The 26,579-nt window shown below is 48.7% G+C and overlaps 6 protein-coding genes across 6 annotated transcripts; 3 read left to right on the top strand and 3 right to left on the bottom strand.

Annotated features, from left to right (window-relative positions):
- Window positions 1–454: 454 nt before the first annotated feature.
- Window positions 455–1,590, bottom strand: EI90DRAFT_2965381 (uncharacterized protein; the record flags this gene model as incomplete). Its single annotated transcript, XM_039055526.1, has 5 exons — window positions 455–740; window positions 798–900; window positions 958–1,228; window positions 1,288–1,460; window positions 1,527–1,590. 5 exons carry the CDS (start codon window positions 1,588–1,590, stop codon window positions 569–571), a joined length of 783 nt encoding a protein of 260 aa, XP_038922921.1. The 3' UTR covers window positions 455–568.
- A 448-nt stretch (window positions 1,591–2,038) lies between these two features.
- EI90DRAFT_3011783 (uncharacterized protein) lies at window positions 2,039–3,552 on the top strand (the record flags this gene model as incomplete). The annotated part of the gene is made up of 2 exons (XM_039056509.1): window positions 2,039–2,245; window positions 2,302–3,552. 2 exons carry the CDS (start codon window positions 2,039–2,041, stop codon window positions 3,550–3,552), a joined length of 1,458 nt encoding a protein of 485 aa, XP_038922920.1.
- Window positions 3,553–4,404: 852 nt separating this feature from the next.
- On the bottom strand, window positions 4,405–7,564 carry EI90DRAFT_2965379 (PLP-dependent transferase). The gene is made up of 16 exons (XM_039055525.1): window positions 7,496–7,564; window positions 6,989–7,441; window positions 6,667–6,930; window positions 6,540–6,606; window positions 6,435–6,480; window positions 6,257–6,376; window positions 6,073–6,198; window positions 6,000–6,018; window positions 5,848–5,941; window positions 5,667–5,782; window positions 5,594–5,611; window positions 5,428–5,537; window positions 5,324–5,377; window positions 5,043–5,268; window positions 4,881–4,986; window positions 4,405–4,802 (listed from the first exon to the last, which is right to left on the bottom strand). The coding sequence occupies exons 2-16, from the start codon at window positions 7,184–7,186 to the stop codon at window positions 4,720–4,722; spliced, it is 1,647 nt and encodes a 548-aa protein (XP_038922919.1). The 5' UTR covers window positions 7,187–7,441; window positions 7,496–7,564; the 3' UTR covers window positions 4,405–4,719.
- EI90DRAFT_1325618 (Prefoldin subunit-domain-containing protein) lies at window positions 6,944–7,992 on the top strand. The gene is made up of 5 exons (XM_039051670.1): window positions 6,944–7,337; window positions 7,396–7,441; window positions 7,496–7,575; window positions 7,630–7,706; window positions 7,768–7,992. The coding sequence occupies exons 1-5, from the start codon at window positions 7,239–7,241 to the stop codon at window positions 7,955–7,957; spliced, it is 492 nt and encodes a 163-aa protein (XP_038922918.1). The 5' UTR covers window positions 6,944–7,238; the 3' UTR covers window positions 7,958–7,992.
- Window positions 7,993–8,445: 453 nt separating this feature from the next.
- Window positions 8,446–9,252, bottom strand: EI90DRAFT_3032755 (uncharacterized protein). The gene is made up of 2 exons (XM_039058412.1): window positions 8,894–9,252; window positions 8,446–8,842 (listed from the first exon to the last, which is right to left on the bottom strand). Exon 2 carries the CDS (start codon window positions 8,814–8,816, stop codon window positions 8,469–8,471), a length of 348 nt encoding a protein of 115 aa, XP_038922917.1. The 5' UTR covers window positions 8,817–8,842; window positions 8,894–9,252; the 3' UTR covers window positions 8,446–8,468.
- A 3,428-nt stretch (window positions 9,253–12,680) lies between these two features.
- EI90DRAFT_2904021 (major facilitator superfamily domain-containing protein) lies at window positions 12,681–15,421 on the top strand (the record flags this gene model as incomplete). The annotated part of the gene is made up of 11 exons (XM_039054162.1): window positions 12,681–12,816; window positions 12,895–12,982; window positions 13,045–13,118; window positions 13,188–13,421; window positions 13,506–13,534; window positions 13,731–14,034; window positions 14,241–14,318; window positions 14,394–14,629; window positions 14,777–14,840; window positions 15,013–15,079; window positions 15,193–15,421. 11 exons carry the CDS (start codon window positions 12,681–12,683, stop codon window positions 15,419–15,421), a joined length of 1,539 nt encoding a protein of 512 aa, XP_038922916.1.
- Window positions 15,422–26,579: the final 11,158 nt, after the last annotated feature.

Here is a 26,579-nt window from a genome sequence, read left to right as displayed (position 1 = left end):
AAACGAGGAGCGGGAGCTCATGCATTTCAGCTTGTCAAAGGCTTGGTATAGACGTATGGATGATATCTGAAGCACAAGTAGGCTTTCTATTTGCTTTAACGGGCTGGATTTTTAAATTTACTGCATTTGGGAATACTACTTTAAAACTGATCGATGCCTACCTAACATACATGGCGAATTGGGTGAGTAATAGTGTAAACTCTGAAGCGCGATTCGAACTGGAAATTTGAAAATAGCAATAATGCACTCTCGATGTGATCCTGCGTAAATATTATGACGGCGAGAACGTATATAGACCCTTCTCATTGACTGTTGGCCTATGCAAGGAGCGTTCAATGCATTCCGGTTGCCCTTGTCGGAGGATCACAGTTCAGTGAGCCGCGCCTTGTCCTTGCATAGCTTGACAGCTCTTGCCCCAGACCCCCTTGGGAGAGGCCAAATCATTGTGGCGCTTCGACGCCAACACAAAATGTTGTAACTTTCCGGGCAATATTGCTCGTACAAGTGTCACGAAGGGATGAGCAAAGCTCCCAGGTAGTATACACACGTAGGTCCCTTATTCATCACATCAGGCCAAAGCATATGATACACCCATCTTCCACCCCCGCTTAACCTGGAACCCATTCAAAGCCTCCAGAGCAACGGTTGCTTCGTCTGTAGTGGCATACCGTACATGTCCCGTTTTCGATTTTGTCGTTGGATCTGCAGCCGAAAGTTTGGTGCCCAAGAAGCCAGGATACCTAGATGTGAACGTATTAGATGAGAGAGAACCTACCCCAGAAATAGCCATTACTTACTGTTGGAAGAGTACAGCCAGTACGTCCTCAGTAACTTCAACTGGAAGATTCTGGCAATATAAAAACGGCGATGGCGCTGCTGAGGTGGAAGGTGGGACCCGAGCTAGATTGGGGCGGCTTAATGAGAACCAGCTCGAGGAATGAATACATAAATTGTTACCTTTTGTTGGGTTTTGGTCATCATCTTCGTCCATCTCCATATCATCATCGGCATCACGTCGCTTCTTCTCATCTGGCTCGTTCATATCAGCGTCTTCTCCCTCTCTTAATCGTTTGCGTTGATCGTTCTCCGCATTCGACACCGTGAACTTGCCAGTTCCATTGGCCACTGCTTTCTTTGCCACAGAAGACTGAACCAACTTTGGGGGTATCCAGTTAGAATCATTGGCTCTTAATGTAGCATAGCTTGACGTTTTTGCATATTCTATACGCTAAAAGACAGTACGTGATCTCTCAATGTGATAAGCACTGACTATGGGCTGTCGCTCACCATCTTCTTGCCATAGAAGAGCTCCCCATCAAGACTCCGCATTGCCGATGTGGCAGATGCAATATCTCTAAATACTACGAACGCCTGGCCGCGTTTTCTGGTACCCTTTTCGGCAACAACGTCTATTATTTTGCCATAGGTGTTAAAGAGAGCGTAGAGCTGCCGCCGGAGTTCTGGAGATGTTACAGCCATTAGTTCGCTTCACCAAAATAAGTCATTATATTTCTAAAGCTTCTTACCATCCTTCTTTACCTTGTCATCGAGATTATGCACGTACAAGGTGGGATTGGGGGGAAGAGACATGTTTTGAATTTAATCGGGAATATCCTCCTTGATGACATGTGATGACAGGCGCTTATCCTCCATACTCGAGGGACCATCATATTCCAGCACAGCTGCCTGCACAGCTCAGCATTGCCCTAAGATTCTATGTATTCGTGATCAGGCCTATGCTCGTTCATATCAGAATTTCGCAAAAGATAAAAAACCGAGCAACATTTCGAGAGATATAAAAGCTATTCAAGAGAGTCCCTGACTACCAGGAGGGTGGGGATTAGCACGGATGCATGATCAGAGACAACAAAGGGGCCTTGCATAAAAGACTTTGCATTTTCGCGGCGTAAAATGCTGTCTCGGCCATTCGTTCACACTTTTCATTCCTGTCGCCCTTGGGGTCCCACGATCGGCCAGGGCCGAAACATGGACCTTCCTTATTTATACGCGGGGTCTGATCCCCATCTTTGCTTGCAGAATGGCACCCGAGCCTAACACAGCAAGCCTCCTGCCATCTCTCGGCGTCGGGTTCAGCGTTCTCACTGCCAGCCACTACAGTTTGACGTACGAGGGCTCACGAACCGCATGTGTATTTCGACTTCTCATAGCGCCGGTGGGCCTTTACGCCTTCTACGACTTCTGCTGGAGAAGTTATGTCGAGCATGACGGTGCTTTGTGGCCGAGTGTAAGCGCGCGCTTTGAATAGACCGCCTGCAAACACTCATGTCATTTATTCCGCAGTCTTACTCAACTATATGGACACTCACCGCCATCGGTGTGGCTCGTATAGTAGATGTCTGTGTTCTGTCGCTTCTGGACATTAGGCCCCCTCATTACGTCGAACACACTTCTGGAAATAATATCCCACTTCCTACAACCAGCATCGAAAGATTGATTTATGCCCTGGACTTAACCTCTAGTCTGGATGGCACTAGCTATCGTTCCTATCGTCATTGGAATTGGACGTCATCCAAGTTGGCTGCGTATCATGCTCCTCGTTCCCTTACCAGTTCTCGATTCGTGCTGAATAGTATCGTTTCCGCACTTCTCACCTATCTCCCCTTAGACCTCATCAGGTCATATATACATGCTGCGATCTCTCCCACCCTAAAGGCGAGGTCCTATGACAATTACACCCCTGTCACAATGTTGCTTCCCTTCTGGCAACAAATCGTTTTGGCATTAGAATTTTTTATGCATGCCCAAGCGGTCTTCCTCATACTCCATACATCTCTACTCGTTATCTGCGTCGGATCTGGCCTCTCGTCTGATCTAGACAATTGGCCTCCCCCTTTTGACAACCCTTGGTGGTCCCACTCATTGCCTCACTTTTGGAGCCAAGCGTGGCACTCCATGCATCGGCGGCTGTTTCTACGATTTGCGTTCCCTTTTGTCTACTTCTTATTTCCGTCGACACGTCATCCCACCGTCCAACAGAAGGCTCGCAGACCAAAGTTTCTGCAGAACGGGACAAGCATCGCACAACATGATGGCAATGAACTGCACGAGGTTGGTATCACGCAAGATGGCGATGACGCCACACGTTGGGATAAGAAAACCCCGAAGATTCGTCTTTCCCCCTCTGCCGCCTATGTGACCATGATTCTATCCTTCATTGCATCCGGAATATTTCACCTTGGTCTCGTCTTTCGAGTTCGTCTAGCCACTCCTCCAGGGACAATGCCGAGACCGCAAGCTTCACTCCTGCGTTTCTGGAAGTACGACCTCTCGGCAGCAAATTTCTTTTTCGCCCAACCGATCGGAATCACTTTCGACATGATGCTGCTTCGCCCGATTTTTGGCGCATCGTCGATGATAAGAAGAGTGTTTGCATGGGTTTGGCTATTGTATACGGTGCGATGGTGGCTGGATGCGTGGGCTGCGGCAGGTATGTTGGACGGAGATGAGCCATGGCTGCTAGGGAGTCCTGTGACGGCCCTCATTGGATTCCTGGGAGTTGACCCACTCAACACTTACACCTGGCAGTGGTGAATATCAACAGCACTTGGTGTATGGGATACGACATATCATATTTGTCTCAGTCTGAGTGGACCAAGTGGACCGGGCGTGGCCCGTCTCTGTGTTGTGAGGGATTTGATTTTTTGATCGGACACGACTGCTAAAACGCAGATAGCGGCGTACTTAAATCTTCTCGACGTAACCCACGCTCCAAATCTTTCGTCTCACTGTCGTCTTGTTCCACTCAATGCATACATTTCCCATGTCTACCAGCGTGTGGCGCGATCCAATTGCACCACCCTCTGATCGGGACCTAACCAACAATCTGATCAATGAGAGCAGCAGGCGTTGCCACGATACAGGCCACGCCAACCAGTTATAACTGCTGGACGCTGCCTAACGCGGCAAGTCCCTACTACTCTCTTGCACTCCGGGATGAGATGCAATTCAAGATTGCAAGTAGACCTGTGGCTTTATGGTGAGGGGAATGCGATACACCTTTAGCGCAGGGGTCACACGACATGAAATGGTTTGGACCTGCGTACGGAGATGTCCGGAGGAAGTTTAGGAGACCGGGAAGGGAGAATTTGCAATACGGTTACCAGAGGATCTGTATCGGCGATGAGTCGCTGCGGAGTGTGTGAATAATACAGGATCTCGCTCTGCTAGGCAGGACTCCAGCCTCCATGATTTCGTAACATCGCTCAGCCTCAGTACTCTGGGTAGCTTAGGCGGCAACTATCTCAGCAACTTAAAAAGGATCATCGATGATTTCAACTGTATTGCGTTGGATGTGCGTCGTCGCAATCGCGTACGGCCTTTCGACGTGCATCACCCGACTAAGTAATTTGCGTCGTGGTTAGGGGTCAGTTCTTCTCGGGCTGCCCGACGCCGAGGCCAGAATGGCGATTAAAATTGATACCTTCACCAATTCAGTTCGAAGGAGAACGGGATTTACACAAGAATCCACGTGTATCGTAGCAGTCACCTACAACCAGGCTGCGAAGAATGAAATGCCAGGACCCGTAAGAAAAAGGAAAAGGCAACAATTCTTATATTCTGGGAAAGTGGAGCCTATGGAATCAGCTGAGTAGAGGAAATTTGACCAATGTGGAGCTGATGCCACGCGGTGCAGAAGGGCGCTGGTGTTGCACACATTCGGTAGCCAGGAACAAAGGGGCCGCGATCGCGTCATGTCACCTAGGCTTTGTACATCACATCCAGGAATGAGCTAGCCAGTTCCGTAACCATATTAGGTCCTACAACCGTTGAACTCCCTAGCCCTAATGACAGTGGTAAAATCAATGATAAAAGTGGTTACCGGTTGTGTTGAACGGTGATGCCCAACGACCGCCACGTACCATAAACTGCAACCATGGTCCCCCCCTGTGCTGGTGAGACCTTGACTTCGGCCACGGCATCTTTCAAATCCGCAATGAACTGCTCTTGATTAGGCACTGTGAGGCGCTGAGAATTAATGCTTTTGAGTTCCCCGAGTATCCTGGAAAAATAAAGATACCCACAGTGCATGCCAGGTGCACTCCAATACCATCTCCCAGCGCATTTAGATGCCAGCCCCTCTTGGACATAGCATCTCCGACAGCCAGTGGATTCATCACTTTGGACCCAAACGCGAACACCGAAGCTGGTGGATTCCCGATGATGAATAATTCAGGTATTTCATCTCTAATTCTTTGTTGGATCGCTTTACAGCAGCCGACAATAGAGCGACAGGATTCGAGGTAACCACTATTCAAAGTGTTGTGAATGTGTGAAGACAGGTGTATGTATATTCCTCGCGCACCTCTGCCCTACATGCTGCATGGCTGCCCAGGTTCCCGCAAGAATCGCTCCAGGCCTGTCAGCGAAATGAGGAAATCAGTGTGAACTCTCCAATATTTCTCTTACCGTGAACCGGCAATAGCAGGTGTCCCATATACTCCACCAGTCCAATCAGCCATAATCGAGTATTGATAACGTCGCAACTCCGCATTTCGGTACATGATGACAGAAGAGCCCTGGGAAGGGATCTCAATTTGATGCAACCAGCCACCACAAAGAATGAACAACTAACTTTAGGGGCGAACCCGTACTAACACAGCTAATCAACCTGAAGCTTTGGGAAACTGATCCACGGAAGGGCGTACCTTGTGCGTATCACAAGAAATAGCGGTGACGCCCTCTACCCTGAAGTCGAATAAGTCCATTTGGAACCCTGCCTCTTCAAGGAATGGAACAATGAACGATCCTAGGCAGCAATCCACTACAGCGAGCCGCAATGAAACTGAGTGCTCCATGATTATCAGCCCTTCCGCAACAACCGCTCACCATGAAGACCTACATTGCCGCGTTTCGCGAGGGCACCCAAAGCGACAATGTCATCCATGTTCCCGTCCGGAAAATTTACAGCAGACCCGACGAGCTAAGCAGTTCCATCACTCGGATTTTATTCCTAGGTTCACTAGTTGAAATGACCATACCATGATAGTATTCGAATTTCTGCAGGGCATTTATATCAAAGAGGATTTTGTCCATGTCCACTAATTTACCCACATTGCTCGATGGACCCTGCGCAAATCAACTTTTCTGGTGATAGGATCAACCGGGATGCGATGAATCTTGACCCCTAAGAAGTGCGCAGCCTTCCAGAACGCTGCATGGGCAGTGCTCGGAACAACCCTTTCAGACGAACAGTTCATTGGTACCAACGAAAGATGAGAGACAAAAATAACTCCACATTTCAGGTTCAGTTACGCGTTTGACGCTCCGAGCCCAGTCCCGATGTGTCTTGACGGACATAAGGATCGATTCGGTGCCTCCTGATGTTGTCGTACCAGCCCCATTTGGATTATTGTATCTGTTTGCACTAGCATGAGCTGGCCGTCACTTTAATCACCTGAGAAGGAGGGAATGACATTCGAAGACACATGGAAACGACTTCAGCTTCCATTTTCCTAATCGCTGTCGAAACTACTTCAGCGATACTCGAGCTTGAGCTGATTCTGAACACTCAAGCGGACCTGGGAAAACATCAGGGTGCAAAGGGTTGCTAAAAATATACTTGCTCATAGTAGTGGTGATGACTTTCTGAGTTTAAGGGTTTAGTAAAAACTTAATCATCCACAGGATCACCACTGGCAAGCGTACCTCAAGGTCTTCGCCACCATGATACACTGCACCAGACACTCTCCCATCTTTCCAATCTGTCTTGGTAACCGACTCCTCGTCCATACTATTCATTTCGGCAACAATCCACTCAAGGGATCGACCAACCGCCGGTAGCGCCAGGTGTCGTGTCACAGAAGGACCTGAAGGCACCAGTTTGGCTTCGATTTCGCTCCTTGCCTTTCCCATTTCTGTTTCGATTTTCTTCCGGACAGACGGAAAGCGCATTGCCAGTGATACAAAGAACTTTTAGGGGATTATATTTTTAGTCACCACGCTCTTCAGCAAATATAGAAAAGCGTACTCGGACCAGTGTTAACCATACATCATTGACCGACTCTCGCGCACCCCTAGCGAGTACGTGTCTGTAGGCCCTGCAGCTGTACACCACTGCCACGTAGATGGACAGAATATTTTTTAGACGGTCTAACGAAGTTGAGCCGGTAGCGGCTTTGCGCAGCAGAGAGACCAAGGCTGAAAGAGAGATGCCATGAGATGCCATCCGACAGGATGGAAGGCACTGAGGATAAGGGAGGGGCAGGTCGCTGGCCCCTATGTATCAACAGGAGGAAGGAGAAACAAGCGCAGGAAATCTTAGGGATACGGTGGCTGTGCATCAGTTTGACGGTTCCTGGAAATTCGAGATGCGTATGGTGCAGTAAACCTCATTCATGAGCTACAGAGTCAGACACCTTATCCATCTATCCAAAGTTAACGCCTGCAGAGGAGGAGACGGATGCTCCAGAGGTTGACTGGGGTAGGCACCGCATTTATCTCTTCTAAAGGGAGGGAGAGGACTTACAAGGAGCAGAGGACCAGCAGCGCATAAACACGTTTTCAAAGCTCAATACCAGATGCAAGGATTTAGAAGAAGACTTGGAAAAGAAGAAGGCAAACCATACATAACTGAAACGTTTCCCAAACAATTCACTGCTGCTTTAATAGGAAGACCGTGAAGCACTGGACGATCTGTCGACAGAATTAGAGACTATTGAGCTCATGGACGAGGGAACCCCTGTTCTGTGAGGCACCCATAAGTATGTGGAATTGAGTGGAGGCTTATCTAGTCCGCTTGCCGCTCAGGTATCGAGTAGGGGAAGCATTTCTTCATGTTCCTGTTGGCAAGGCACAAAAAATGATGGTGGCTGATCAAGAGTGTCTCGCGAGAGAGATCAATGCCTTGCAGATCCGTTTGGATGACTGCATTCAGGAAATGAAGAGCCTTAAGGCTACCTTGTATGCCAAGTTCGGAAAGGCTATCAATTTGGATTAATTTTGTTGATGTCCCGATACGTACCCCTTGTGCGGAGCGCCCTTGTGGGGAGCATGTCGTGAATTTAAGCTAGCACTTAAGGATGTTTTCTCTTTCGCTTTCCTCGGCATGCACCAAAGCTGGTTGTCTGGGCGTTGGTTTGTTGCATGCATGGCTATGTATTTTTGGAACGTGTGGAGTTCCATGCAACGAATCAAATATACAATGGCTCTTATATACGTGCCTCAATGGCGCATAATGAGCTTCAAGCACGTTTGGACATATTCTTGCATGTACCAGGTGTGTGCCCATCAGAGATTTGGATGGGAATATAACAAGGTTACAGAGTGATGCAAGCTGCGCAAGCGTCAATTAACTGGTTCCCATTGATTGAGAATCCATCGGCTGCCTTCACCATTTAGACAATGCGCAGGAGCAAACGCGTACATATATACACTTGGAGACTGGTGGAGTGCACAAAATTATACATGGTTTCACCAAAAATCCTACACTGCTCCAAAGGTTTTTGATTTTAAAACAAGATTATTGTGCCACCGGCCCCTTTCATAGACTGCCGCCACAACTTCTGGAGGCTGAATAGAACAAGATTTATGTAAAGCTGCAGCGAATTTTCGGAAGACAAGTGCAATTTTGATCCAGCATCTACATGACATACATCCCAAGGCCAGGAAATAATCCAGATAGAGGAATGTAAGGAAGCTGGGATTGCAGCTGGCTTACATAATCCGGTATACATTGTCATTTGCGAAGTCTTGAAGCTTTGTTCCGTGTCGGACCAGTCAACAGAAGTGGCTGTAGGAAAACTCATTAAGACAGAGAAAAAATGACACCACCCGTCTTCAGACATCGATAATTTCATGTTCAAACCGGCAACAGCATTGCGTCCTATAATGCACCATCGAAGGTGTTGCGGAATAGCTGAGGAGATGTGCACACCTTGATCGCTTCAGATGGAAGCTGGTGGTGTGTATAACACGAGTTGGAAGTTCCCGTGCGAGAACCATGATGACGTGTTCGCTCGATGACAGCGTATCGCACCCGTATCGATTGAGTGGTACGAGGTAGAATCGTTTCGTTCGACCGATCTGGTACGATATGGGGCGAGGAGGGGCCGGGTGCAAAGGTTGCCGATACCTATCTCATCCGATTGATCAACTTCATGGCATGTGCCATGTGGTAACAATTAATGGTGTCCTGTCGACTGACCTAGTTGACTAAGTCACAAGTGCAACGTGTACGATGCACATTCTTGCATCCACGGCTAGGCTGCGGCTCATCGGTTCTTCTCCCTAATCGTCCACTACCCCACCAGAGTACCGTAGGATCTTTCCATCTCTCCAATCGGGACCGGGTGAAATCTTTTTGCCTCGATTCATCCAGCCCCTGAATCTGGACCCCACTCTTAGAATTAAGTAAATGCCCGCTAAGGGGACCGGGAACTGAGTGCCAACACGCAGTATCTATATAGCCAATTGCGTTTTGTGCCACCCAAGGTTGAAGGCTAGGCCATAACCGAGGTTGTGCGTGGCACATTGCCTCAGTTTTCCTTGATCACTTCGATACGCCGATGCAGTGCGCGCGCGCACGAACTGGACGTACTGGCTAGGCTCTGGCTCCCCATCGAGGGACTGGCGGATGTCACCTGTATGCCCCCTCATCAATCGACACAATATTCTAATTACCAGCTCGTATCTAGTCATATGTCGCACGATTATTGTGATTTGACTTCGAGTCAAATACCATATACAGTTCGATTGGACGTTTTGTTCGTCTATGTAAGGTGAGATACAGTGGCAAACTGGGCCAGCTGCTTGAACTTTGATTCATATTTTAATACCTAGCGGCCGACCGAAATATTAGGTTCACTCACGTACTTACCTATCTCTCTTTTTCAACATATGGAAGCTAGTAGGACCCCCTCATGGAATAGGATGTAATCGTGTACGTCGCGTTACACCGGGTCACCTAGACTCCTATTATTTGATCAAACAGGGCATGAGGCCATACATATGGGCCTAGCTCGGCCGAGCATGACCGTATCTTGTCCCCGTATATCACCCCTTCTGGTCGATGTGCTGGCGAGCACTGCGCGACTCATGCATGCGGATTACATAGCTGCCGGTTATTTGACCCCCATCTAATATGAGGAATAATGCCTAGGTTTGACTTTCGTGACCCCCATGGCCACGGGCAGTGTGTGGACACCTTCTCAAATTATATGCCGCGAGATTGTTCACTGCATGATGAGTTCTTCGGTCGAGGCCCAAGGAATGTTCACAGTATTCGATCGATCGGTCAGGAGGCGGTTCCGTTAATTCGACATATAAGTCTGTGTGTGCGGGCAGCACGGTTCGAGCTTGTAAGGAGGGATGTATACGAGGATGGAGGTCCGTGCGCGTGTGGAGTATTATTTTAGGTCGTGGGGATTGAATGAGAGGAGGGGACGTGATTGAAGGAATGAAGGCTGGATCAAGGGACGAAGGATTAATATTAGGAGGCGACCGAAGTGGCGGTCTGTTAGATACTCAATGCAACTCGCATGTGGTTGCGTTGTGGGAGTGGAAGGGGAGGGCAGTTGGAAGTCAGAGGGTTGGATGGAAGTTTGTGCGTAGTCTTGGTATGATGCGAACGATTAGAGTTCGAGAGAGCTGAGTCGGGAGAAGGAAGGAAGGGGCGATGGAGAGGGGTGACCGTGACTTTAGAGTGAGAGGGCTGGGTACGGTCTATGATATGGTCTATGTCTGGCGGATCGGAAGGAACGTACTCGCCTACCTGGAGCGCCCTGACCGGGAACCGTCCAAATTCAAGTCTGGTTCAGAAGTCCCATCATTGCGCAATCCACCCGATAACTTGCGCCAACCCACGGCGCACTCGCAGCAGGAATGACTGAGACCATTACAACAAGCGAGGCAATGAGCGAGTGGCCTGGATTAGATCCCAAGCCAGAAAAGCCAAGGAGGAGGTCATGATACATGGGCACGGGCACGACCAAACGAATGCCACCAGATAAGAATTCTGCGCGCAGGGGAGGGAAAACAACGCCTCTAACCACTCTTCACGCCACTCTAGCTCCTTTCCCCGACTGGCCAGGCGCCTCGGCGAAGAACCAGAGTCCGGAATCTCTACAGCCAATTCAGCCAAGGGCTGTTGCTGGCACCACACGGCAGTGTTATGCCTCCTGACCAGCGAACGAGCTCGCTAATATGATAGGATATATATGCACATGGGCGGTGAGAATAATCCAACTCATGCCCAGCTAGTGTGAGTGTGTAGCTCGGCCGTGCGCCAAGTGTACGACACAACGTGAGAAGAATGAGGTATGACTTCCGAGTGGGACTCGTCGTTCATACATACGGTACACATAGGCCCCATACTCAGGTCATATGCGCGCTGGTTGCTACCGGAAAGAACAGCAGAGATGATCCGTAACCACCCTTGCATGTATCTCGTACAAGCGGCTAGATTCGGGATCGAAGGGGAGTATGACATAAAGGGATAAGGAATATGCTTCTCGAGACACGCTTTTGTGAATGCATTATTTGTGGTGTGTGGGTGGGGGGTGAAATGGTTTCGAATGTAATGTGTATGCATGGGCGTGATGAGATATGGTTTATTGGTTCACACACAGCTAGGATGAGAAGAAGTCAATGGGGGGGAACAACGATGCATGTTGGGTAGAAGTCCACAAATATGGTTGCCACATATGCACGCCTGAATAGATTATGCAGTGCCACGTTGGATGTATGTCTACCCTTGGTTGCAGTACGGAAATGTTTGGTAGGAGGGAGGATAATTTAGGCGGTTGGGTGGTTTTGGTTAGTGGGAATGGCGATTGAGCAGGAGATTAATTCAATATATGCAAGATCATTGCCCACTTCATCAGTTGATATATTCCGTACATGTATCCTTTCTCCGGGTTGTCCTCGTCTGCGCGTGTGTGAGCATTTTCTTGGACCAGGGCCCCCAATCACTATCGCAGTCGCGCAGTCGCGTGAACGGAGAAACAAGAGAAGTGAGAGAGATAGGAGGAGCTGAGAAGATGGTGGGGGTTCTCATCTCACAGGCACAATAATTTAAACAAGCGACGCGGGAGCCGACACTCAGGACGTCAGAGTACTTAGGTCACGCTCACCTTGTTTAATATTTCCCCCTCCACCTTTCCCGACTCAACCGTTTTGGCAATTTGTTCAAGGAAGGAATTGGTAGGGCGTTGAAATCGTTGTCATATCTTGTTGGATAGATGGCTTTCATGTACAACTCAATTGATCAAGACAACAACGATCAACGCCGTCCTTGGCATCGGTGACCATTGCAGCACAGGAATTTGATTTCCTTTCGATTACCTTTTAGGCTCACAAGAGGCAAAGCAATCAAGACGATATATTATCATCCATTTCGGAATTTGATTAACCGTGAATAGGTTCTGGATATAATTTCTTTTTTCGGGATATTGTCTCGATCTCAAAACGACCAGCCAATTTGACCAAGTCCAGTACGGGTCCAAGTCAGTAATATAACAGGGAGAAAAAATGGGACCTGCGGGTGAGGATATATATAAAAATTATACATGTTGCACAATTCATCCCATTCACAAGCGCGAACAGTACAAATTGGGGCCTGTTCTCTCTCCGAGTCCCTTTCGCCCCCGCGTCCTCATTCTTCGTCATCTTCGTCATCCCTTTCCGCTTCTTGACTCCTTCTCATTCTTAGGGAGAGAAGAACAATGGAAGTCAGCCTCCGGCAAGCTGTCATCAACCACCTCAGGTCTTACAAGTTGCCTGATCCACCTCGGAGGGATGGGCCCAGCAAATTCGAACTTTTGAAACAGTTAGAACTCAAGCACTGGTTGATGTTCTTTTGTATGTCTCTGTTTCTAGTTTGCTAATGTGCAAAGGCTGAGGAGTGAGGGGTTTGCTTTTTTTTGCTTCGTCGTGCAGCTGGTTGGCTCGCTTGGACTTGCGATGCACTGGATTTTTTCAGTGTCAGTTTGACCGTTACGTTTCTTAGCAAACAATTTGATCGAAGGTATATCGTTGATTCGTTTAACCATATCTTACTACTGTTACTTATTTTCTTCGGGACTGTAGCACGCATGATATTACGACTAGTATTACCCTTACCCTTCTTTTCCGTTCTCTGGGTGCTGTTCTTTTTGGTCTCGGTACGTTTAATCCTCTTCATGCCCCGAATCATGTTTGCTGACCAACTTCTCCTTTTCTCTCAACCACAGCCTCCGACCGGTTTGGCCGAAAATACCCTCTCGTCTTCAACCTCTTTCTGATCACCGTCCTCCAAGTGGGCACCTCCTTCTGTCAAACATTCAAGCAATTCCTCGCCTGTCGTTCGTTATTTGGAATCGGGATGGGCGGGGTATGGGGTATGGCGAGCGCGACGGCTTTGGAGAGTCTGCCAGTCGAGTTGAGAGGGTTGGGAAGTGGGGTCTTGCAGCAGGGTTATGCAGTGGGTGAGTAATTACTCCGTTACCTTTTTTCTCTCAATAGGGGTTATTCTAGTTTGAATTGGAGTTAATTCCGACTTTTGATACTAGGTTATTTGATTGCGGCTGTGGTCAATTTGGTATGTGACCTGCGATTCTCTGTTCAGTTATTGGACTGACTTGATTTGGTCTTCGTGCTCTCATTCACGCTTCTCGCTCATCATTCCTCATGCCTTCAACCGCATGGTTGCTTCTCAACTTCATCCGCTTCTCTTTCAATATTCACAACCACACCCCACGTGCCACTGCGTCAAACGGCTTCCAATAAACCGATAGACCCTCGTCGCACACAATAGACATAAATGGCGCACTCTTTTTTGGTTCGCAGCTTGCTTGTCCTTCGTCGCAGGCCTCGTCCGTCTATCCCTCCCCGAATCTGATCTTTTCCTCCGAGCTCAAAATGAAAAGAGGGAATTGAAGGCTAAGCTGGAGGCAGAAGGCAAGTATGATGAAGTTGAAGGGAGCAAGACACGGATATTTCTCCGTCGCATTGGTCAAATGTTGAAGGAGCATTGGCTGTTGTGTATTTATGGGGTGCTTTTGATGACTGGTTTTAACTTTCTCAGTCATGGGTCTCAGGGTGAGTGGTATCTTTTTTCGCATCTCTCCCTGGTCAGAGCGGGCGTTTGGAGCTCAATCGTATGATGTGGCCGTAGCCGCTTGCGGTGTGGGCATCTTGCCGAGGGGCTAATGTTTTGAAGGGACAATATGGTGGCTTGCTTCGTCGCTCTTGGAATGTAGCTAGAGCTTGGAGTAATACTGATGCGATGTTTGAACTTTTCATAGATTTGTACCCGACGTACTTGCAAGCGAGCAAAGGGTTCGATTCGTACCATGCGACTGTGGCCACTATTATTGGAAACTGTATGTTCTTTCCCCTCACGTCCCCTTTCCCATTCACACTCGCTGACCTCCCCCCTTTCTCTGCACCCAATGTAGTAGGAGCTATCACAGGAGGAGCAACGGCCGGCTTCGTCTCCCAATACCTCGGGCGTCGTTTAACGATCATCCTTTTCATTCTCCTCGTCGGATGTTTCATCCCACTCTGGATCTTGCCTTATTCGTTCGGTGGCCTCTCGGCAGGCGCTTTCTTTGTTCAGTTCGGCGTGCAAGGCGCTTGGGGAGTTATCCCTGTTCAGTTAGCCGAGTTGAGCCCTCCAGGTTTCCGCGCTACGGTGAGTATACACTGTTTTTTTTTTTTTTTTTTCGTCTTTGTTCGTCTTTGTTTGCCCGCCATCCCTATCTGTGGATCAGATTTGGTTTTAGGGGAAATGGAATGTGGCTTTGACAGAATGCTAATTTTGGTTTTGGGTTTGACGCAGTGGACTGGGGTCGTTTATCAACTTGGTAACATGGTTTCGTCGGCGTCGGCTCAAATCGAAGCGAGTAAGTTTCGCTTCTCATCAGTCCTTCTTGACGAGGGTTAAAGTAACGGCTGTTGACTCATTCTTTATCTCACTTCCTTTTTATGGTCGTGTTTGTTTTTCTCGTTGGATCATTCCTCCGTTGGATGGGTCACGTCACTGGAATGATCATGTTGGGTGATGGATATTTTTAGCTGGTGGTGACCATCTTAAGACGAGGCTCCGTGGGAAAATTGTCCCTGATTATGCAAAGGTTCAAGGGTGCGCAAACGTTTGTTCTTTTGTCCATTTTCTGCCTTCCCCGCTTCTTCGATCCTCTCATCTAATCCTTGTCCTCGTGAGTTCACGCTTTACTCACTTATCTATCCGAACAGTATCCTCCTCGGAACCGTAGCAATATTCACGATCATTGTCACTTTTCTCGGGCCAGAGCGTCATTCTACGCACTTTGAAGAACACGCGTTGGCGTTCGAAGAAGGAGGGAAGGATAATGCCTATGCAGGCGAAGCCCATCACGCTGGCGATATAGCGGAGGAGACAAGTGGGATGAGTGATTTGGAGAAGAAGAATTTGGGCGATGTGAGACTGATCGAGAGGGCCTGAAGGGGTGTTTCGGCGCAGTTGTGTATCTAATAACTCACTTGATCCACGCTCGCCGTCCTCCTGGTTCTTTCTATTCTGAACGGTGTGAAGAGTAAACTTCATTTCTGTTAATTTTGTCTTTCTCGGCGACAGTTCTTGCTTTGCGTTTTTAATTGCCCTTGCTCACTCTCCCGAGTTCATCCTATTCCGCCATGCAGAATGAGCCCCATCGTCGATCGATTTAGGGATGAAGTTGATGTGTACATTGTATACCATTATCAAAACATGCTTGCTTGCTTGTAAGGTCACTTTCCAGCCTGGTATTCCTTAGCATTTTTCCCACCCTCTGTATATTGTTTCTTTTTCCCCACCCCCTCTGTCTCTTGCATGTGTGCTTTTCTCCAGCAATGTCATATTGCTTGTTACCTGCACAGCAGTGTCACTCTCCACCCAGTGAAATTATGTAGTTTGTGCCACTTGTGCTTACATGTTTGACTCTTCTTTGACATCATGTGTATAATACATTGGCATGTTCAAGGGTGTATGTCAGGGCATGCCTTTGGGTCACTAGCATAATTGCCACATGACCTGTATTTCCATCAACTTCTTCTTTTTTGCTTCTTCATCTCTGGTTTGATCCAGTCTGCAGCTGTCAGTTATTAGTTAGTTGCCTGATGGCTGCCTCTATTGTGTACATAAGACCTTGTGCTGGTGTGGGCATGTCCCCCAGCTTTGATATCAACTAGGTTTCTGGGGCCTTCTTTGTTGCAAGCACACATGACCCTGACAGTGTACTGATGTCTGCCCATAGGTACTCAACGGTTCGACCCCGAGATTGATGATCTGTAAAAGCGTAAGCAGCATCCATTGTTATCTATCTCCTTTTGATCACTTTCTTGTCACCATAGGGCATGTTTACCTTGAATGTTCATTGGATGGGAAAGATTGGAATTGTTGACTCTCTCAGCTTTTCTGTTAGAACGGGGCGAGTGTGGACAATTCCTGAAAGGTCAGTTGAGGTTCCGACCTTAGTGTTGACCCTTGCTATCCTCAAGCTGTCTGGAATCTATACATTGTTTACATCAAGGAATAAAAAGGAATAAACACATAATAAAGAAAGCATGCACAGCACGCATCACCACACATCCATTCCCTACAATTTTGGAGTGGAACTGGAGACTTAGTGTAAGGGGTTGGTGTAGGTTCCAACCCCAGTTCTCCTCAATCCTCAGGTCATCAATAAAGTTGAGCTGTATGGAGCTTTAATTATCAACGATGGGGAGGAAAAGGAGTTCTCTTCCTTTTCCCAAATTCCTGTGTTATTGTATATACATTGTTTATACATGTTTAAATCGAGACGAATATACAATAAGATAATGAATAAAGGGTGGGGTTACCACTCTTTACACTTAGCAAGGAGGGACCTTGGCCTCAGCGACTCAAGTGCCATTGCTGTTTGTCCATTTGGTCCTTCTCGGTACCCCTCGATGGTCACCACCCCCTCCTTTCAATTTATTACCTATGCCTCCCTAAGTACGGAGCCCCGAAGGCTTCTGGACAGCTCCGACATCCGCTAGCGCACTCCCACCTCCGCTGGACAATACACTCGCTTGCCCTGCAAAGCTGTCAGGGCACACCCGCCTGACCCGGGTCCACCCGGACCCACCCAGCCACACCACACCCGCTCCCCGCTGTCCAACCCTCTCCCTCCTCCTTCCTCCCTCTCCTCCCCTTTCCTTTCTCTCTTTCTTCCCCTTTCTTTATCTCATTCCTCTCATCTTCCTTTTCTTGTTTATTTCCTTCTATCTACATGGACCACTTTCCTTTGTATCAATGTACTATTGACCCATCCGGCCCAGACACCCTGGACAGCTTCCCACTGTGCCCAGCATGCATGCCTGCAGTGGATGCTCTCAGAATCCCCCATGGGGACACCCGGATGGCTGCAGCTGTCTCTGAGGATGACATGGCACCCATCATGTGACTCAAGCCACATGTACATAAATGTACCTGAAGTGGGAACCAAAGAAGTAACCTTCTTCTCACCTTTTCCACTTCAGTCTGAGTGGTCAGGGACTGCTGTCCCTTTCCAGGCCCACCAGTACACATGCCCAGTTTACACCCTGCAAGGGCCCCTCTGCCGGGCACTACATCTGGACCCCTTCTACCCCGGAAGTGTCCCTGACATAACCCCAGTCCAAAATCAACTTGATTCCCTGTCAGGGACTTGTCCAGGGTCAAGGAGGCCCGGGTGTAGCATCTGGGGCTGAGAGCCTGGCAGGGTGCGGATCGGGCATGCATACTGACAGGCCCAATGTGGGACAACAGTCCCTGGCCACTTAGACTGAAGTGGAAAGATGAGAAGAAGGCTACTTCTTCAGTTCCCACCCCAGGTACGTTTATATACATGCGGCTTGGGTCACATGACAGGTGCCACATCACCCTCGCACACAGCCATGACCACCTGGGTATCTCCATGGGAGATCCCAAGGGCATCTGGTGCGAGCATGTGTGCTGGGCACAGCGGGGAGTTGCCTGAGATGTCCGGGCCAGGTGTGTCATATGTGTGCTGTGGGTGGGTCAATGGTACATTGATACAAAGGAAAGTCGTCCATGTAAAGTAAAGAGAAAATAAAGAGGAAATAGAATAGGGGGGAAGTGAGGAAGTGGAAGGGAAGAGAGGGGAGGGGAAAGAAGAGGGAAGCAGGGGGAGAGTGGGTACTGGGGTACCGGGTGAGGTGGGGCCGGGTCCAGCAGGTGTGCCCTGACATCACCCCCTCCTTAAGCTGTTTCACCTCAAAGCGGCCAGGTGGTTCTCCCTCTCTCTCCCTGGGGCTTGGGGGTGCATCCTGTGGAATTCTTCGATCTGGTCAGGGGTGTGGGTTAAGTGGTCCCATTGGAGCCATTGGTTTTCTGAGTTTGACCAACCAGCGAACTTTACCAAATACCAGAGTTTCTGACATAGCCACTTAGAGTTCAGTATCTTTTCGACTTCATATTCCTCTTCCCCATCTACAAGTTCCGGGCCTGGGCAAGGGTCAGCAGGTCGTTCTGGGATGTCATCCAGGTGGTGTGGTCTGATGTTCATTATGGATATGACTGGGTGGACTCCCTTCTGTCGTGCACTGAGTTGGAGTTTGACAGTGGCTGGGGAGATGACTTTGGTGATTGTGAAGGGGCCGAGCCATTTGTGGTCTAGCTTTTTGGTTGGGCAGTCTGTTGTGTAGTTCTGAGCATTGAGCCAGACTCGGTCACCTTTGGGGCCACCTCATGGTCCTGGTCGTAGTAATGGGACATCTCATCTGCTGCATGCTCTAGTGCTGCCTTTGCCTCTTCCTGCATCTTCATCATCCTTGATGAGAATGTGTTGGTGGCCTCCACCTCGGATGTGCATGTGGGTTCTGTCCCCATCCTGGGGTGTTGGCCAGTGTCAAGTTTGAAGGGGGTCCGGTGGGTGGAGGAGTGGACACAGTTTTGTTGTAGGAGAACTCTGCTAGGGGGAGCCAGTCCGCCCAGTCGTCCTGGTGGTGGTTGACAAACACCCAGAGGTAGGCCTCAATCTCTTGGTTGACCCACTCTGTCTGTCCATCTGTCTGGGGGTGATAGGGGGTTGAGGGGGTCAGCTTGATGCTGAGGAGGTCTGCCAGTTCCTTTGAGAAGTGTGAGATGAAGGCACTCCCCCTGTCACTGAGGATTTCCTTGGGGAGCCTGTGGTGTCTCCAGATGTGTTCTAGGAAGAGGCGCACGATACCTTCCGAGTCCACAGTCATCACAGTGGGGACCACATGGATGTGTTTGGACAGCCGGTCCACTACAATGAGGATGGCATTGTATCCCTTTGATTCTGGGAGCTCTCCTATCATATCCACCGAAATCACCTGCCAGCGATGGGTGGGGACCTTATTTGGGGTGAGCTTCCCAACTTTTCATGAGGGGAAGGACTTGATGCAGTTGCAGGTGTCGCACCCACATACATATCGCCCAATGTACTCTGCCATCCAGGGCCACCAGTAGTCATGGGAGACAAGTTCCAGGGTTTTCCATTGCCCTGGGTGCCCCGTCACCCATGCATCATGGTGTAGCCATACCAGGTCATGGTGGAGTTGAGGGTCTTTTGGGACATACACCCTTCCTCAGTACAGGATCAGGTCTCCTTGCTTCTCCCACTCATCTGACCTTAGTGTCCCTTCTCCCAGCTCTTGCATGGCTTTTACTACCCTCTCATCGTGGTCCTTCACCTCGCATATCCTCTCCAGGATGGTTGCTCCCTTGCCCTCTACTGAGACAGCCTCTGTCATGCGAGCCTCAAACCAGGCTGGTTGGAGGAGGGTCAGCCCTTCATTGTTGTCCCTCCCTTTCGGGTGGTCAGCGCACCGGGAGAGTGCATCCAGCTTCCCCATGAGCTTCCCTGGGCAGTGGATGAGGGTGAAGTGGAAGTGGGAGAGGAAGAGGGTCCATCGCACTTGACGTTGTAGGAGGGACAAGCCAGTAGTACCCAAACAGCACTATATAATGGTCTACAGATGTTACCTGGGACCCGACACACAATCCCCCAGCCCCACAAAGCCCGTTGCACTTCCCCCATCATCTCTGTATTTTTTGATATTTTTCCAGACCAGGTTACAGCCACTTAGTTTCCATATCGGGCCGCTTCATGGTATTTTCACCATATCTACCCCAGTTCTTCTCCGATCCAGACGCATTAGGTATTGTGGGAAAGCTACCGTCAAGACGAGTCGAACAAGTCCAATATCGGGAGATTTGGTGCAGCCGTTGTGGAGATCGTCGAATTCTATCGATTGTGTGGCTGCACCCATATATTTTTTAAGTTTTCTGTTGTTTTCTTTGTTCTATGTTGTTCTGTCCGTTTCTATCCATCCCTAACAACCGTCGGATTGCTCAGACATTAGCTTTGATTATATACAAGCATGTATCTAGTATGATAAGAGATCTTCTCCTCCTTCCCGCTTTAGTGCCAGTCCGACAGTACCATGTCTGGGAGCATGTGAACAGGTTCAGTTAGGTTTAGGGTGACGTTGTAGGCAGGATAACCACCCATGCACAGACTCGGCTTGGATACCCGATTCTACGATTAGGGAACCACTTCCATTCATGCGACAACTCGATACGAATTTGGTACCTAAAAATAGTCCTAATTCGTACGATTCTGACGATACCAAGAACGCCCCAATCGGTCGAGATTTGACGGAGTTCTGCATTGGACAGGTTAGGCACGGAAGGTCACAAGTATGTGCGGGCATGGGAATCTCAAGCAGCAACCCAGAATTCCAGCCTCACTCATTCCCACAGTGTCTAATAAATTGGTAAAAATGCTCATTGGCTGCATAATAGTTCTATTCAGTCACATTTTCAATTTCGGATCTTAATTCCGTAAATCCATTGAGATATCGCTTATTTTCTTATATTTTCATATTTTTGCATCATTTCAGATATTGATCAATATTCTTTTATTGTTACTGTTACTTTTTTTATTATTTCGCCTAATAAGGTACCCAGGTACCATATGGCGCCCATATTTGCCATCTATTCTTTCTAAAAATAATTATTAGATATAATCCTGTACATACCAGATTTTAAAAAGAAGTTCTCCCCTCCCCCAAATTCTCTAAGGTGCTAGGATGCACTAGAGTTGGTGTGAGTGAGTGGAATTCCAACAGTAGGAATAAGGGCAACAATCTAGCCTGCAACGAGTGGGTAGTGGATTTGTTGAGCCCGGACCTTGCGGAAATCCCGGAGAACCCACCGCGGAGTTAAGGATCGAGCATAGCGAGTTTAGTCAAGAAAGTAGGATTTTGGAGAGTTTGGCCCCACAAGCTTAGTCGGCATCGAGAGCCGCGAGCCCTCTTGCAATGTTGAGAAGGCAGGATGCCTTGCTTGGCCCTAGGGAAGGTCCACTAGTTGGTTTTTGATGGAAGTTTAAGTTTTCGGACCTAGTAGTAGGAAGGTCTGCCAGTGAGTCTGTCAACACTGCGGTTTCACTCCTCCCCCTTCGTTACCTGTGTGTGTGTGTGAGGGTGGTCTGCTCAGGTTCAGAGGTCTGTGTGCCCTTGCAGCCTCTTCAGCCCATTCTTTCCTGCTTGCAACATCGATTTAGCCTCTGGGCTGTTCGGAAATAGCTCAGGTTGCGGTGATCAGTGTACACCTCAACCTTCTCCCCAGCACCTTCCTGTCAGGGCAACCACACCTGACCATACAACCCCAGAACCACCTTCCCTAACCTCCCCCACTTCCCTCATCCTCCCATCTTTCACAACTACAGCCCGCATGCGAACCTGTGGGAAAAATCACGTGGGTCAAGGCGAGCAACTCGCCTTAACCCATGTGACACCTTTTCCGCATCGTGGGAACATGCTCGGCTTCTACCCATAGTCACGCTACGAACTGTACAGTACATTTCCTTTTATAGCAGCCAAGCGGGGAATAGGGAAACTTACCCTTCTTCTCAACTCAATCCCCGCTTAGGCAAGTTGTAGCTACCTTCCATAATACATGACAACTCAATCCCCGCTTAGTGAGTTTGAGGAGCTTGGGATAGGATCCGGCACCTGGCTGCCTGGGACACTGTGAGTGTCCAGCTTTGAGGTAGGGCCGCCCCTGGATGGAGGCCGGGCCCTGACACTTCCAGGAAGTGCTGCCACTCTTCAAGGGCTCAGACAATTGCAAGCATTTCTTTGTCGTACACTTCATAGTTGCACTCTACATCTGTGAAGCTCTTGGACATGAACGCCACTGGGTGGAACTCCCCATCTGACTGGAGCTGGGAGAGGACTGCACTGGTTGCGAAGTTCAAGGCATCACATTTGAGCCTGAAGTGGCCGGAGTCTGAAGGGAAGGAGAGGATGGGGGCAGTGGTGACGGCTTCTTTAAGGGCCTGGAAGGCACTGTCCTCGTCCGGGCCCCAATTCCAGGCCTGAGTCTTGCAGGTCAACTTATGGAGGGGGCATGCTTTCTCCGAGAAGTCTTTGATGAACCGGCAATAGAAGTTCACGAACCCTAGGAAGGACTGCACCTCCTTCACCTTGGTTGGAACTGGCCAGTCTGTTAGAGACCAGAAGCGAGATGAAGGAGTTGTCTCCGTGGTGGAGGGCTTCGGCCTCAGCAACTCAGACCAGGAGCGCTGTGCCTAGTAACACATCTGTGCCCTAATTTACTTACTGGCAACAAGAACTAAAAAGGGGGATCAACTCTAGTCGATTTTATCACTGGAGTGTAACCTATCTACAAGTTAAGTATATATAGTTACAGTGAGGGCAGGCCTGTGAATGGTGGGACTGAGCGGAGCGGAGCTAACAGAGTTAAACATTAGCTGACTGAATATTACCGACGAGTCGGGTTACAGGGTTAGCAGAATGCTTAGGGAGGTGTAGGTAATATATTGAAAAGAGGGGGTGGTGACCATCGAGGGAGTCGGAGGTGATTGCGGAATATGGGGGCTCCAAGGTTAGTGAAGAAGGAGCAGAGGTAGTGGAGGACGATGGTCATAGATGGATATGACACAGTCAAGAACTCCACAGACCTTTACAGGGTCCATTGCCATGCTACCTTCAGAGATGACATGCCCCAAGTACTTGATCTGTGTCCACTCAAACTTACATTTCTTGGGCTTCAGGAAGAGCTTCCTCCTCTGCAGCATTGTAGGCAGGATAATCGCCCACGCGCAGTGCCAGCTCGGATACCCGTTTCCACGATTAGAAAACCACCTTTCATTCATACAACGACTCGACACGGATTTGGTATCTAAAAATAGTACTAATTCCTACGATCCCATCGATACCAAGAACGTCCTAATCGGTGGAGAATTGACGGAGTTCTGTGTTGGACAAGTTAGGCACAGCAGGTCACGGGCATGTGCGGGCGTGGGAATCTCAGGCGGCAACCCAGAATTCCAGCCTCACTCGTTCCCACGGCGTCTAATAAATTGGTAAAAATGCTCATCGGCTGCGTGAGAGTTATCTCCGGCTACATTTCCAATTTAGGCTCTTAATTCCGTAAATCCATTGAGATATCGCTTATTTTCTCTTATTTTCATATTTCACCATCATTTCAGTTATTGATTGATATTCTTTTATTGATACTGTTACCCTTTTCTATTATTTCGCCTAATAAGGTATCCAGGTGCCATATGGTACCAATATTCCCCATCTATTATTTCTAAAAATAATTATTTCTTATAATCCTGTACATACCGGATTTTGGAATAGAAGTTCTCCCCTCCCCCAATTTTCTCTAAGGTGCTAGGACGCGCTAGAGTTGGTGTGAGTGTGTGGAATTCCAACAGTAGGAATAAGGGCAGCTGTCTAGCTCACAACGAGTGAGTAGTGGACGCTGAGCCCGGACCTTGCGGAAATCCCGGAGAACCCACCACGGAGTTAAGGATCGAGTCAAGCGAAGTTTAGAGAGAAAGTAGAGAGTTTAGGAGAGTTTGGCCCCACGAGCTTAGTTGGCATAGAGAGCTGCTAGCCCTCTTTCAGCGTCTCCAAGACTTCTCATACTACCCTTCGGTGTTCCTCTAGGGTCACAGTAAAGATGAGGATGTTGTCCATATAACAGATGATGACCTCCTGGTTGATGAAATCCCGAAGGATGTCATTCACCATGGTCTGGAAGGTTGTGGGGGAGTTGCACAGGCCAAAAAACATCACCATAGGTTCAAACAACCCCTGCTTAGTCGTGAGCACTGCCTTCCATTCATCCACATCCTTGATCCAGACATTGTTGAACCCCCAATGTAGGTCCAGGGCTGAGAAGTACTTGGCATTGTGGAGGCAGGTGAGGATGTCTGAGATGAGGGGGAGCAGATATGAGTTCTTGATGGTGATCTTGTTCAGTTTCCAATAGTCTTGGACTAGACCCAATGACCCATCCTTCTTCTTGACAAAGAAGACTGGCACTCCCATTGGGGATTTAGATGGGCGTATACACCCATTCTGTAGGTTCTCCCATAAGAACTTGTCCAGCTCCTTCTGCTCAGGTCGTGAGAGAGGGAAGGTCTTCCCCCTCGGTAGCTTCACATCCAGCACTAGGTCTATGGCGTGGTCCCAGGGCTTTCGGGGGGGGTAGCTGATCAAAGGCTTCCTTAGAGAACATGTCCCAGAAGTCCTGGTAGTGCTCTGGTACCAACATCTTGAACGGCATGGGCTCTGCCCCCAGGTCATGGGCCTCCTGGGCCATCTGCTGAGAGGGTGTCATGGTCGCTCTCAGGTCGTGCCCCCACCCTGGGGGGATGATCGCTGTAAGCGGGCTAGAGATCTAACCCAGCAAGCAAACAGGAAAGGATGGGGACTGGATTGGTATCCAACAGGTCAGGGAAAAGGGGAAAAGGTAATATGGTATGGTCCGGTGTGGTACGGTGCATGGTGTACTCCAATCAATCTCTCACCCCACCTCTCTGGGTGACACTAAGGCAAGGACTGATCTACAGGTCTTCTTACTGATCTTCTTGGTTGTACTACTCCCTACTAGCTTGGGAGGGGCAAACTCGGTGGTTTCTAATCCAAAGGAAAAGGTAGATACATCCTCATGTACAGTATATATGAGAAATGATCAGGAAAAAATGATGAAAAATATCCGATGAGTCCCATGTGCTTAGGTGGACCATATGGGAAACAATCAATATCGGAAAAAAGAAGGGAAAACAATAATCAAGAAAACAATAAAGCAATAAATGATTTCCAGCCAAAAAATATCCAACTCTATCCATCCCCAATAAACTCCCGCTAATCATGGATCCTAATACTCCTAAATGACGCGTTTCCAACGGTACCAATATCGTCTAAATCGGTGCAGTGGTTGCTGAGATAAGTGAAATCCAATCTGAGTGTGGCCATGCTGCTGGGTGGGCATGGGAATTTGGTCTGTGGGGTCTGGAAATGTGTCTGGAAAAATTGAAAAAAAATCATGAAAGGCTAGGAATAGTATGTGAGGACATGTGTGATGTGTTTTGTGAAGTGGGGATGTGCTGGGATGGGGAAATTGCGATATTCGGTTTGTTTGTGCAGTACCAGCTGTGCCCACCTACATTGCAGCATAGATCCCATCCCCAGGCTCTACCATGAGGTCTCAGTTGTCTCCCACTCATGGCTCCCTGTAGGAGGATGGGCAGCAGGACATGACAACCTTCTTTCGTGCCCAGTCCACCTCCGGGTTGTGATGCAACAACCATGAATGCCCTATGATGAGGGACTGGCATCCCAGGTTTGTGACTGCAAAGCAGGCCCATTCTGTATGTTGCCCAAACGTCAGGAGGGCTTCCAGTTCCTCGGTTATGGCCCCATTCTCGTTCAGGGTCCCATTGATATTGCGGACAGGTATGGGCTGTGGGAGCGGGGTGGTCTCGAGTCTGTGCTTCCAGACGAACTCAGGGCTCATGAAGTTCCCAGTGGCCCCTGAGTCCAGGAGGGCTGACACTGATATGGAGGCGAGGGAGGTCAGGGCAGTTAGCATCACTGTAAGGTTGAGTGACCTGGGGGACTGTTTAGAGAGGACGTAAATGGCAGGTGGAGACACTGCTACTTCAGGTGTCAACTCTGGGTGTTTTTCACTTCTGTGGATGGAGGATGCGCTTTTCCTCCTTTTCTTTGCAATAACTCGATGGAATTTCTGCAATGGCACTGACTTGCACATGTTGCAGTATTTACATGGGTTATCTTCTGCAGGCAGTGTAGGAGTGCATAACAGGTGTGCTCAATTTCATGGAACCTTATGCAGCAAATACATCAAAAATTGGGCTCCCACCCTTGTACATTATTAGGAAAAAGGAATTATAGGGGGGGGGGGGGGGTAATAAGAAAGAAGAAAGAGGGTTTTCGTACGAACCGAAAGAGCCTTTCCGCAAAGGAATTGGTTGAGATTTGGTGGAGAAATTCAACCTGAGATGTCCTCATGTGCGAAGTCCATGCACTTGACCATGACCATGGGAACAAGGTCAAAAGTTGACGGAAGAGGACGATTTTAGGGTCATTAAATCCAGAAAAATGCCCAAAGACTCAGTGTTGAATTTCACCCTAATCGGTTTGGTGGTTGTGGAGACATTCTGATTGTCAGGCATGATGGGAGTCATGGGATGATATAAACTATGCAGATGCTCACGTGCGAGCTAGTCTCAGTGAAATTCCAAGAGAATATGGGCTAGTGAAATGATACAAATGCTAAAGAAGTC

Source organism: Cantharellus anzutake (assembly GCF_015039405.1).
Source record: "Cantharellus anzutake strain C23 chromosome Unknown EI90scaffold_3, whole genome shotgun sequence".
NCBI lineage: Eukaryota > Fungi > Basidiomycota > Agaricomycetes > Cantharellales > Hydnaceae > Cantharellus > Cantharellus anzutake.
The sequence above is the reverse complement of the archived record's forward strand: the minus strand, read 5'-3'. Positions and strand labels throughout refer to the sequence as shown.